The sequence below is a fragment of the Durio zibethinus genome, chromosome 5 (assembly GCF_047325235.1).
Source record: "Durio zibethinus cultivar Kanyao isolate XHJ-2024 chromosome 5, ASM4732523v1, whole genome shotgun sequence".
Classification (NCBI taxonomy): Eukaryota; Viridiplantae; Streptophyta; class Magnoliopsida; order Malvales; family Malvaceae; genus Durio; species Durio zibethinus.
In genome coordinates, this window is record NC_143166.1 from 1,202,078 (window position 1) to 1,215,064 (window position 12,987).

At 31.1% G+C, this 12,987-nt stretch overlaps 1 protein-coding gene and 1 pseudogene across 1 annotated transcript; one reads left to right on the forward strand and one right to left on the reverse strand.

Moving 5' to 3' along the window:
- The first annotated feature begins 7,924 nt into the window (after nucleotides 1-7,924).
- On the forward strand, nucleotides 7,925-8,790 carry LOC149518633 (putative calcium-binding protein CML46 pseudogene; annotated as a pseudogene).
- Nucleotides 8,791-9,824: 1,034 nt separating this feature from the next.
- Nucleotides 9,825-12,100, reverse strand: LOC111282706 (uncharacterized; the record flags this gene model as incomplete). The annotated part of the gene is made up of 3 exons (XM_022870908.2): nucleotides 9,825-10,574; nucleotides 10,919-11,438; nucleotides 11,602-12,100. Coding segments are annotated over 3 exons (1,311 nt in total), but the record flags the coding sequence as incomplete, so codon positions are not given.
- Between the last annotated feature and the right edge of the window lie 887 nt (nucleotides 12,101-12,987).

Sequence of the window (12,987 nt, forward strand, 5' to 3'; positions counted from 1 at the left end):
AAATAGTTTTAAGTATAATTATTAAGGTAAATGGATTAAAATATAATTTTGTGGTAGAGATACATGTAAAAACACTTGCATATCATCTCTCATTTTCTTTCAAATTTTTTTTTCTAAAATTTAAAATATTGAAAACGTTCTCTCAAACTTAATTCCCATTATTTACTTTTGTTCTAAAACTTCTTATCTAAAAATATTAGCTATAAAAAAAATTAATAATAAATATACTTAATAAAATTAAATTTTTTTTATAAAATTATTTTTTAGATAATTAAAAATTAAATTTACTATTTAGCAATTAACAACTCTGTTAAATTTTTATCCAAATCATAAAAAAAATTTCAAATACTCATTTCCCAAAAAATAAAAGAAAGCGATGACCCAAATAAAAAATAAATTTCAATTTATATACAGCATCAACTTCCCTCTTATCTTTTCCTCTCTATTCACTTTGCTTTTCATTCGAAAACAAAGTCACCCACAACCTTATCCAACCTTCTTCTTCTCTTTCCATCAAGCAATTTCAACTCTCTCTTTTTCATTGGATTGATTTGAGAGCTCATTGCAATTGCTTTATAGGAGCACACATTTTTTAAGTCACTAAACTCAAGGATCCCATAAGACAGCACGGTTCTTAAGTTGCTAAACCCAAAGATCCCGTAAGACAGCAAAATAGGTTTAGCAGTTTGAAGGTTGGTTTCTTTATTAGAGCTCTATCTTTATATTGTCTTTGTTTTGATTATTTTGATTGAAGTTTAAATTTGATTAAATGATTTAGATTTGGGACATGATTTTTTTTATTGTTTTGAAATGTGTATTCTTTTTATTTGATGAAACAAAAATGTAAATAGCAGTTTTAATGTCTTGTTACAAATTTTTTTTTTGTTATGTCGTTATTTACGGCCGCAAACAACCTTATAGGTGTGATGCCAATCACACCCCCATCGCAGGTGAATGACGAAAGTAGTTGGTGACGTTACCGTTAAATATCAACCGTTATATCGTGTTACGGGCGCTATTTAAAGCCTTATGTTTCTCCAACATATCACAATCAGTAAACAGCATCAATAAAGTACAGGGATAAAAAATATACAAAGACAAGCACACACAGTTACACATTTTTACTGATAATGACCTGCCACTGTAAGTACTGTTGCACCCTTCCGAGCTGGATTTCTTGTTTTGATTCATGTAGCTATCTCATCTCCACAACTATGAAAGCCCTGTTGGTGCTTAAATAATGTCTTTGTTGTTTTACAAGGGTCACCAAGACAGTAAATCTGGAAATTCCCTCACTAAATGAAGCCCAATTTCTAGAATCTAAGGCACATCTTTGTCCAGACTCCACAACATGATTGATAGAGACAAAGTAAAATCATGTAGAAATATTCCTCCTTCAGATAATTCAAGCGAGTCATTTCTGATGAAATGATACACCCAACATTGAGCGCCCACTTGGTTGACATGACTTAGCCAGTGCATAGCTTGTTCAACAATATGGAATGGGGAAACCACAGGATGACACAAGTGCTTCACAAAACTACACTGGTTGCCTATAAACAAAAGCAGTAATCCCAAAGAAAAAAGGTTGCTTGATTGACTTAAGTAAAGGTCACTGCATAAACAGATCCAAAGAGCAATATAATTCCCTCTGATAGGTCAGATTTCACCCCCACTCTTGTTTCCTATTAGGAAATTGCCCCTCCTTAAGTAAAATTAGTGGGATGATGATGGTGTTCGACGACAAAAATGGTTCTTTACTGATCCATGGAAAGAGGGAGCATATTTCTCAAGGCAAACAAGGTAACTCAAGAGGTTAAGATTAGAGGCTATACAGAGACTCAGCAACTCAAAACTAGCAGTAAAAACAGATCACCAACATAACGTATTTTCCTATTGATTCTGTAGCTTCATGACTTGTAATAGTTGTTGTTCTTATTTGTTCTTCTTCATAATTTTCTTGGCAACCGGAAGGAACATAAGCAAACAAAGTCATCAATTGGATTTTCCAAACAAAGTTTTACATAGACAAGCCCACATTATCAGGGCAATGATTTGACAGTTGGGTTTCCCACAACAAGGTATGGTATGCCTTGGACTCCCATGGGCAAAAGACAAACCTAGAAACAACTCCAGATGGCTCATCATAAAAGAGCCCAACAACGATGTACCCTGCAAGAGATTTCCATGGCTTTTTATCTGATTATTTTTCCAGAATTGAGCCTTTCTTCTGGCCCTATCACACATAAACGTTGTAGCATTTAAAATAGAAAAATAGACTTCTATACGATATTTTTATAATTTTATTAATTTTATTTTTATGCAATCAGTTAGCTGTCTAACTTTTGACATCAACTTATTCAATTACTATATATATTGATACAATTTTTTTTTATAACAAAAGACCAACAATTCAATTAAAAGATAAAAGAGAGAGGTATAACACGATGTGGGAATCCTAAATGTTTTAATTCTATTTGCCATGTCGTTCATGAATGGTTTAGAATATTATAAAAATTTTAATATGTGATCCGTTGAGAATGATCTTATTTCGTTGATTTGTATAAATATTTTTATTTCGTTAATTATTATTATATTATATATATCATGATACGGGATTATTTAAATTACAAAATCAATCAAATTATAAAAAAAATTTTGATAAATAAGAATCAATAAATTGGAATTCACAGATTTTTTTCTTCCATGATATTCTAAAATTGAAATGGATAAGAAAGAGCATGGTCAAAGGGGTCGGTTTAGGATAAAAGAAAGTACGTTTCTTTCGGTTAGAAATTGAAGTACAATTGCTATGTACGACATGCCCCAAAAGAAGGGCAAGACCAAGACTCAAAAATCAATTATAAAAAACATACGTGGAACAAAAGCAGGTTTTGTTTTGTTTTTCTATGTAAGTGATTTTGGATACCGGTCACATCTATGTTAACACCTCCCTAACCGGTTTTGTTTTGTTCAGGTTAGTTAAAAATCAATAATAACTTTGACGCGCTAAAATATATTTAGTGTGAATGACTATAATATTATTATAATCCAAAATATTTATATTATATGATAATATTTATTTTAATTTGAAAATTTTATGATTTTATATTATAAAAAATATTTTATAAATTTAAATTTAAATTTTTACATATATATTATAATAAAATTTTAAAATTTTTTAATATAAAATTAGAATAACATAAACTCTTTCATTAAAACTTAATATTCCCGTCAAATTTAGGATATCAAACTCAATGTAAAGTACAAAAAAAAGCATAAAATCAATTTAAAATCAATTTAAAATTTTTTTATATGAGATTAGAATGTCACAAATTCTCGTATTAAATTTGATGTGAAATTAAAGTATTACAAACACATTCATTAAAATTTAACATTTTCGTTAAACTCAGAACATTAAGTTCAACACAAAATACAGATAGAAGCAAACTCAACACAAAGTACAAAAGAAGTATATAACCAAACATAGAACCAAACACAAAATATAGACAAAAGCATAAAACTAAACCAAGATCATTGCACACATAAAATTAAGATCACAACAAACGTTATGATTTTAAAGATGACTCATATCATATAACACTTAACTTTAGTAGGATTTTAGAGATGACTATTATGATATAACACTTAATTTTCATCTGATTGATAATTGCTCTAATACCATTTATGAAAACTAGCACCCAAATTGAATGTATTATTCACTTTAATCTGAAATTTCATAATTTTATCTTATAAAAGACGTCTCACAAATTTAAATTTAGATATTTGTATATATATCATAATGATATTCAAAATCTTATGATGTGAAATTAAAATATCACAAATCTTAAATATAAATACATGATTTTTATGAATTAAAATAAAAATTAAATAACATATTTAATTAAAAAAAAAAAAACACATGAGCGTTCGGAGCAAAGAGAAATTACATTTTTTTTTTTTAATTATAATGACTTGTGAGGTCGAATTGAAAGAAAGCGAAAATACATAAAGAAATGCTAAAACCATGTTGTTAGGTACTTTATATTTGTTTATTTATTTCTAAATCTTTGTTAATTACTTGTCAGAGCCTAAATCACGTAAATATATTATTATATATTTAATGAACTTCTCAGAAACCCTCATACACGAAATTTAACTATGGGCCATGAATTTCTGTTTTTTTTTTTTTTTAATGTTTCAATGTGACAGCTTTGTTTATTAATGTATTCTTTCAGCAATATAAAGTGATTACTTTTCGATAGAGAGCTTTTGAACTAGAACTGCCCGATCAAAAGTAGCTTTCACAAGGATTTTTCAAACAAAAAAAAAGTAGCTTTCCCAACTTGCACAAATTATTTCATTTCAGGATTCAAATTTAAAATTTATAAATTCAGAGTTGATGTAAGCTGATCCTGACTCTTTTTTCTTCTTTCAAAATAAGTGTTTTATCTAATTTTTTATTTGATTTAAAAAATAACATGTCATGCTTTAAATCTGAATATTTAAAACATAAAAACGTCATATACTCGTAAGACGAATCTTATAAATATGTAAGACAACAGATATCAAACTAAATTATAATCTCCAATAATGTTTAAAATAATACTTTACAGAATTTAAAATCTACAAAATTATATTATTTACAAGTTGATCGAATATATTAAAGTTCTTATTAACAAATCTTTTAGAATCAATAATAAAATATTTACTTCAAAAGTAATACCAAACTAAAAACAAATTATAATCTTGCTAATCTAAATAGTTGCAAGATTAACTTTCCCAAGACATAAACATTGAAATATGAAAAAAGTAAAGAAAAATAAAAAAAAATGAGTACGATGACTCAACAAGTAACGGGCATCCCCTTAGTTAGATTAAGTATATCACAAAACATTTAGGCTAAAACATTAGCTAAGTGGTTCAAAAATATTTTCGATAATCTTGTATCCAAACACATTTTCACAAATCATATTCTCAAAATCAGATTCTAATATTACAAAACAAAATGCATATCACAAAATTATAAAATTTATTAGTCTCTCGTAATATATTACGACCACATTTAACCCTTCTAGTATAGGTCAGAATCATAATTTCTCTTTTAGTGCAATGGGATAAAGATATATTAGAAATAACTGGGTAGTTATAATGAACAGTCAAAACTAACCCATTAGTGTAATAGGACAGAACAAAAATACTGTAACCCCTTTAGTGCAACAGGACGAAATATATCACCAATAGTACGGTGAACAAAAACCACTATTCTTAATTAGTAGCATGGTTTGAAACCGATATCAGTATCAAAAAATATATTTCAATATGACTAACAATTAACACCCATTGGTAGGGTTAGAACATAGTCATATTAGGAGACAAAAACCATAATATATTTTAAGATTACTCAATATATACAAATTCAATATTTATAAATTTTCTCAAAATATAATTCATACAAAGTAAATTTCATAATCATTCCAAAGCAAAATTTCATATTCTGACAAACAATGGATATATAAATATATTATTACTAAATCATATTCGAAAATCAAAATAATGTCAAACCATATTCTAAACTCATAACAAAAAAAATCATATATAATTTTGCATGCTCAACCCGATTTACAAAACAAATGGACAAAATAATATATATTATGTATTTCAACTCTAAATATATTGAAATTGATTTTTAGGGACATAACAATCGAAGAGATATCAAGTCACTTACCTGATATGCTAATTGAAACTTAAGCGACAAATCACTCAATTCTCTTAATATCCTAATAATTTAAAAAATATTCAAAAATCAAAATTTAACCCAAAAATATAAATTTAACAAGGCAAACCTTTACAGGTCATCCTAAACAAATTAGGTTGTGTAGTGACTTTTTTGACAATTCAAAACTATTTGCAAAATATTTTTTTTAACATATAAAACAAATTTTATTTTAATATAGTAAAATACCTAGAATTGAGTATAAATATGAAATTAAAGATTAAAAGATAAAAAATCAGTAACAATTTAAATTTTTACAAATATAAAATTTTTAACATTTAATAGCAATCATTTTTTTGTAAATCTGAATAAATTTAATAGCCTTTTAATAATACTAATAGTATGAAATTATCATAGTAAAAATTTATTAAAATAAGTAAAAATTTATTAAAAATAATATAATTAAAATTCAAATAATTTATAACTAGATACATCAAATATTGGCTAAAAATAATTATAAAAAAAACAAGAATTTCTAAAGTTTAAAATTTTCACATTCTGTGATTATTTGGCTTATTTTAAACACAAAATCTAGAACATCTTACGATTCCTAGTGATAAAGAAAAGCATTAATTTAAAGTAAAATTGTAATACCACAACTTAGAATTTTGTTTTGGTGAAAATGATTTTCAAAAGCCTAAGTTTTAAAGGCTAAAACTTGACAAATTAACACAAACAACATAGATTTTTTGGATTTTTTGATTCATGAAACTTACTTTGGGGCTTCGATACTCTTAGCCCATAATCATATGAGTAAACTAATTATATCACTAGAAAGTTCACATTTCATACTATCAAAAGCACCTAAAGTTTGATCAAATCAACTGTCGAAATCGGAGTAAAAAGTTTCAGCGGCTCAAAGTTAGACGTCTGTAATTACGAAAAACTCAAAAAATTGAAATTTGAAGCATTAAATTCTCCTAAATTACTTAACTAAATGAAGTGACACACATACCATTAGAAAGATCTTGAAGAGACATTTCCATTATGACCTACAATTTCATGAATTATCACTAGAAAGTCACCAAAAATATTTTTTAAATAAAAAAAGATATAAAAATATAAGTTGAGATTCATAGAAAATTGCATAAAACATGAAAATTTCAAGGATTTTAGGTAAAATCATAACTTAATCAATTATTTATAGGATTGATTTGCCCTATCTTTTCCTCTCTTTTTTTTCTCGAGTGTTTCTTAAAATTTTCCTTTTTTTTCTTTTAGAGAAACTATCGAAGGAAAACTGACAAAGTTTTTCTTCTGTTTTTTTTTAAACATATAAGCTAGGTCAACTAATTAAAGTATGAAATTGGGCTTGGTATTACATAACAATACTTTTTTACATACCACAAATGAGACAAAATTTATATAAAATTTTATAAGTGAAATTTTTTTATTAAAAATGAGTAAATAAAAAATTTAATTCGATAAAGTGATAGAGTTTAATGTGAAAATTAATAATATATAAAAAATTTATTAAAAATATTATTTATAATTCAAATTTGATCATACTTATTCAACAATAAAAATTATATTAATTTTTTTACTAAAAATATATATTTATAATATATTAAATTTTATTAAAATATTTTTAAATTTTATATACTCAATCTGTACAATAAAATCTTTTAATCTATTAATTTTAATTTTTTATTTTAGTTTCTATCTATTGATTTCTAATAAACAATTTTTAAAAAATTACCTATAAAACTTTATTTAAGTCTTTTTCCTGCTGGTTGCAGTTGTCACGGAAACAACTTTTTGACCAAGTCAACTTTCATATACTGTTCAAGTCGTTGATGGTGCAAAACCTACGTGACGTTTGGGATATAAATTACAAACTGTGAAAGCAAAACTGCATGGAAATTTCCATAAATAAAGAAACAGAAATCCACACCTTTTCATTTCCACATCCTAATCTTTTGCCGGAAACTTCCTGTAGCTTTCAATGGAATTTCGTTGCTTCAAATAAATTCTTTGAAAAAATCAAGTTTGCATATGCAAGGTTGCGTACGATTATAACAGGTAACAGATAGTGATGGAAAGCATGGTCAGTGAAGCAATCCAATTGTTTCATTGAGAGAATTACTTGGAAACTTCGCTGGACTTTAATTTATTAGTACCTTTTGTGTGGAAAATCCTGGAAAACATTTCCCCATGTTCTCATTTAGATTTTAAATTTCTATGAGATCATGCATATATGCAAATGTCCTACCTGCGTATCCTTTGTTTTTTTATTGAAGAAATTTAAGTCGACTCCTTCTTTGATAAGGGTTTTGCTCAGTTAATCCTTTTATATATAAATGAACGACCAAGATAACCCAGATTCCCCTCAATGGATAAGGTGGTAACCAAAAATCTCCTCAATTCCCTTTGACTCCTTCTCTGACATGAAAATCTCCAATTTCGTGCTCTTGTTTCGAACCTGCCTGCTTACTCCTTTCTTTTCCATACTGAAAATTTGGAAAATACCTCCAAGGTTAGACATGAAAATGATCGATTCCATTTGCGACAATGAAAAACTAAGCAAAGGAGACATAAAGGTGGTGATGGACAGACTAGGGATAAGTTACGAGCTAGACAGCAACAAGCTGGTGGGAGATAGTATGGGAGCAGATGAGTTTGGTGAAACGTTCGATGAGGAAGAGCCTAGCTTGGCGGAGATTAAGGAAGCTTTCGACGTTTTTGATGAGAACAAAGACGGATTCATTGATGCAACAGAGTTGCAAAGAGTGCTATGTTGCTTAGGCATAAAGGAACAAGTGGAGGAGTGTAAGAGGATGATAAGGGTAGCTGATGAAAATGAAGATGGAAGAATCGATTTCGATGAGTTTTTGAAATTTATGGAGACTTGCTTTTGTTGAATGTTGAAACTTCAGTACTAATGGTTAATTTTCTAACATGCAACTGCCCTTTTTTTAGGCTCTGTTTTCTTTTTTCCTTTATAAGACCTTATTAGTTGATAAATTTGTAGTTGATAGTTGAAGCAATTAAGGATTAAATTTTGATTATTACAATTAAGAGTTAAATATTCTATCGATAGACTATTTGGCATAATTTCATACATTGAATAACATGATGTTTAATCTTTATTTATTAAAATTAATAATTTTATATTTTATATTAACGATGAGAACGAATCACATGAATTATGACATTAAATAATTTATCTTGGCAAGAGTTAAAATTTTGTTCTTCCATTAATTTACAATATGATTTCTTTAAACATATTGAATTACTTGTGTATTTAGTATTAGCTTAGCATTTATTAAAAAAAAATAGTATTATCTTGGCTTCCTCGTTAATATTAATTCCATACTTGAATAATAGGGTTTGTTCCATGAATTTAAGGTTTGGATCTAAATTGAATTACTTGAAGCCCAAATGGTGGCCTAATACTATACAAAAGAAAAAAAAGGAAAAACAAGTGATTATTGGGCTGAGCATAACACAGCCTAGCCCTGAATCCAATGCTATGTTATCCTGGGAACTTTTGGTTTCACTAATTGAAGCAAAAGCAATTCAGTGAACTAAAGACAGTTCCAAAACAGCTTAGATATTCCCAAGTGGATGGCATGAATCCTAAGCAAGATTCCGCTGATGATACAAGGGAAATGAAGAAACGTGGGGAGGTTGTTCTGTTGCATAATTTGTGCCTGAATTTTGTAGTTCCATGAGAAAATGGCCGTCTTTACTTAATAGTTTCTCTTGCTCCTTTTGTCTTTCTTTGCCTTACCATCATCATATGTTTTACTTCCACCATCATATATGATTCTTCATATCTACCAATTTATTTTTCTTTATTTTTTCTTATGATTTTATCCGCAAAAGAATCAGCTAAAGAAGGAATCACTGAATTGATTTTTTTGAACTTCATATTATTCAAACCGTAGTTTTAAAATGTATTTGTATGCGGAAAAGATGACTTAATATTTAGATGATTCCTGTTTGTTTGGTTACTTTGTCCTGACCAGCTGGGGTTTCATCTGTCTGATTTCCCTGTCTTTTCCTCTTTACTTTCCACTTTCATAATTCCACTCAGACTCTTTAACTTATTGTCTTTAACTTTGTTCACGTAGATATTTATCAATATATAAATATAATATGAAAATCTGGGTCGGGAATGTCCATTTCAGCACTCACTTTTGGCTCCTGGTCATGGCCATGGAGAGTTGGGAGTATATATAGTTTTTAAAGAGAAGAGAAAAGGGAAAAATAATAGAAAAGGCAGCATGCTTATTGGTGACAATAATTATAACTTAATTTTTTTGTTTCAATTCACTTTTGGAATAAGTCTCAGGCACTCGGGAGAGAAAGGAGTTAACAACAAAAAGATGCCGGGGATATGATTTGGACAGACAGACTGATGCAGAGGTTATCTGCTGTCAACCATCTGAAAAAACAATTCCTTTCTCTTAACCTCTAATGGCCTCTCAGTTTATCTTGGAGCACTTCCACGTTGAGGTGGAAACCTTTTCAGGCCTTTTGGGGGGGAGGGTATTCTTAACTTCATGTGGCTCCTACACCAAGAAAGTCGATGAATGGTGGTGGAACGGTCTCATAGTGGTTGTCGCTGGTGGCTGCTCTGCTCCCTGCCACTGCTGACGAAGGTTCACTGGCCGAAACTTGAGGGGTTGATGCTGTGGAATCTGTGAGACTTTGGTAGCTAAGGAACTCTGACTGTTGCATTGCCATCATATATGAAGGGTGCTGCAGGGGATAGAAACCAGAGATTTGAGGTTCATCAATGGGCCTAGCCCATGATCTGGTCTGGCTGAACATGCCCATCATGTCATTGCTCCTAAGACCTGTTTTGAAGTGTTACGACAAGTTACAAAGTAGACAACTAGAAAATTAACAAAAGACAAAACGTTAATGTAATGTAAAGTAGAAAAAAGGCAAAGCAAAACGGTTCATCAGTCAATGTCTATAAAGCAAAAGAATAAATGAACAGAAATCATCAAATTTGGTTCGACTTATAAGGAAAGAAAGCAAATCACGAAAGAGTTGCAGTAAAAAATTCAATGTAGGTTTCCAAAAAGGAAACCAATGAGAAACAGCACAGAAACCCAAAAACACAAAGCTTCATAAACATAAAAGAAGCTTGTAGGAGGTGAAAAGGAGTAGGGAGATTACAAAGAAGACACACCAGGGAAGAAATCAAAAGGTGCCTGTTGTGCATAAAACACATTGTAAGGGAACTCGCCGCTTGAGATTGCTTGTCTCCCGTTAGTCAGGTGGGGTGAAACATTTGAGCCACCATGAACCCCACCATCAGCATCGTTTAAGGTTCCAAACTGAGACTGGGAGATTATGCCAAATCTTCTATTGGGAATATTGAGACAGTATAGGGGTGGTTCTGCTTTTGCGGCTGCATCTCTGCAGACAAACTTTGGAGTTTCTTCCATCCTTCTATAAACAGATTGATTCAGCTGTCGCCTCCTATAGGCAGTCGATTGTTCTCTATACTTCCTAGCCATAATGACATGCCAATGGTTCTTGACTGCATTATCAGTTCTTCCAGGGAACAGCCTAGCTATCATTGCCCACTTGTTACCGTAAAGTCTATGAGCTTGCATTAATCTCTCTTCTTCTTCTTCACTAAAAGCTCTTCTATTGATCCTAGGGTCCAGTTGATTAAACCATCTTAGCCGGCAGCTCTTTCCTTCAAACCCAAGAGACAAGAATCAGAATGAGTGAAACCTTAGCTTAGCACTGTGATTCTGCCACGAAAAGAGTTGGAACAACCAAACGGAAAGTGGGGAAATTTTTTAAAGAAATAAAGAACGAAAATAACACTGCTTTGGCCTTTTTGGCCACCATCTTACCTGATCTTCCTTCCAACTTCTCTGCTATAAGATTCCAGTTCTGAGGGCCATAAAGAGCAACAAGTTCCTTGAGCTTAGTATCTTCTGCAGGCCTCCAGTGGCCTCTGGCACAAAGCTTTGACTGCCCACTAGCTGTTTCCTTGCCACTTACCGCATTCTCACTGGGGTTCTCTTCATTTAAGTCGGCATTGAGATTAATGGTCCTATTATTATCTCCAAACCCATCACTGCAATCAGAGCCCTTACCCTCCACAACATCAGAGCTGTGGTTTTCCTCAAAGCTCAATGTTTTGCAGTTTCCCATGAAACGAAAACCCCAAGAAGCTCTTTCATTTTCCATTTCTGAGCCCTTGCAAGCATAAGTATCCTGTGAGGAAGAAACACTTGAGCCTACAATACCATAGTTGGGACCAAGAGAAAGAGAGCCCATGTCTGGATAAACCATCCCCATCGAGGAACCACGAGAAGAAAAGGGTGTTGAAGAGTTACAGCCCAGCCTATTCAATATTCATGTTGTCTGGTGCATATTTAACACACTTGTTAGCCATGCCTTCGTTTCCTCTGACAAACACAGTTTATACATCTGTTACAAAGTCACCTCCATCCGCAGATAAACTTTAAACTGATACTATGAGAACAAAAAGGAAAGCCAAAAAAGGGTGCGATGCATAGGACTCAAACGAGAAGCAAGTTTGACAAACAGTGAAAGAGTGAAAAAAAATGACGTTATGCTATGACTGGGAAAGATTAAAACTTGAAACAGCAAAAACGGCTTATATGGTGCGTTATAAGACACCTATAAGGCTGGGTTCCATCTGTTTTACTTCAATCCTTCGTAGAAAGGAACTAAAAAAAGCGCTCAAAGTAGTTAACCACCTCAGTTCCGATCATTAAAAAGTTGTCATTGTTTGCTTCTCTTCTTTTCAACAAATCCAACATCATTCACACGTGTGCAAGCTCCCTCTTTCTCTAATTTTTTTTCTCTCTCTTTCCCTCTCTGATGGGTATGATGCACTTAGGCTGTCCCTCTCTATATTGACAAGATAGACTCATAATGTGATGTGTGTAAGCTTGGGCAGGTCTTGCTTCCTTTCCTTTCAAAGCAGAAATTGAGAGCTTGCCGCAACTGGCTCTGTCAAACACTAGTAAATAACCTAGACTTCCACCTCTATCAAAGATATCAGTCCCTATACATTTTTTTTAACCTGCCTCTTCCCTGTTTTAACTTGAGGATTGGGTTTAAACTGGGTTTCCGTTAACCACCTGAAGTTGACCCAACAACCAAATCCCCAACCAAGAACTTACCGGATACATGTCCCTTCCATCCCAACTAATTATAACAGTACGAAAAGGCCATTGCCTTAACGTCATCTCAATGACTTATTC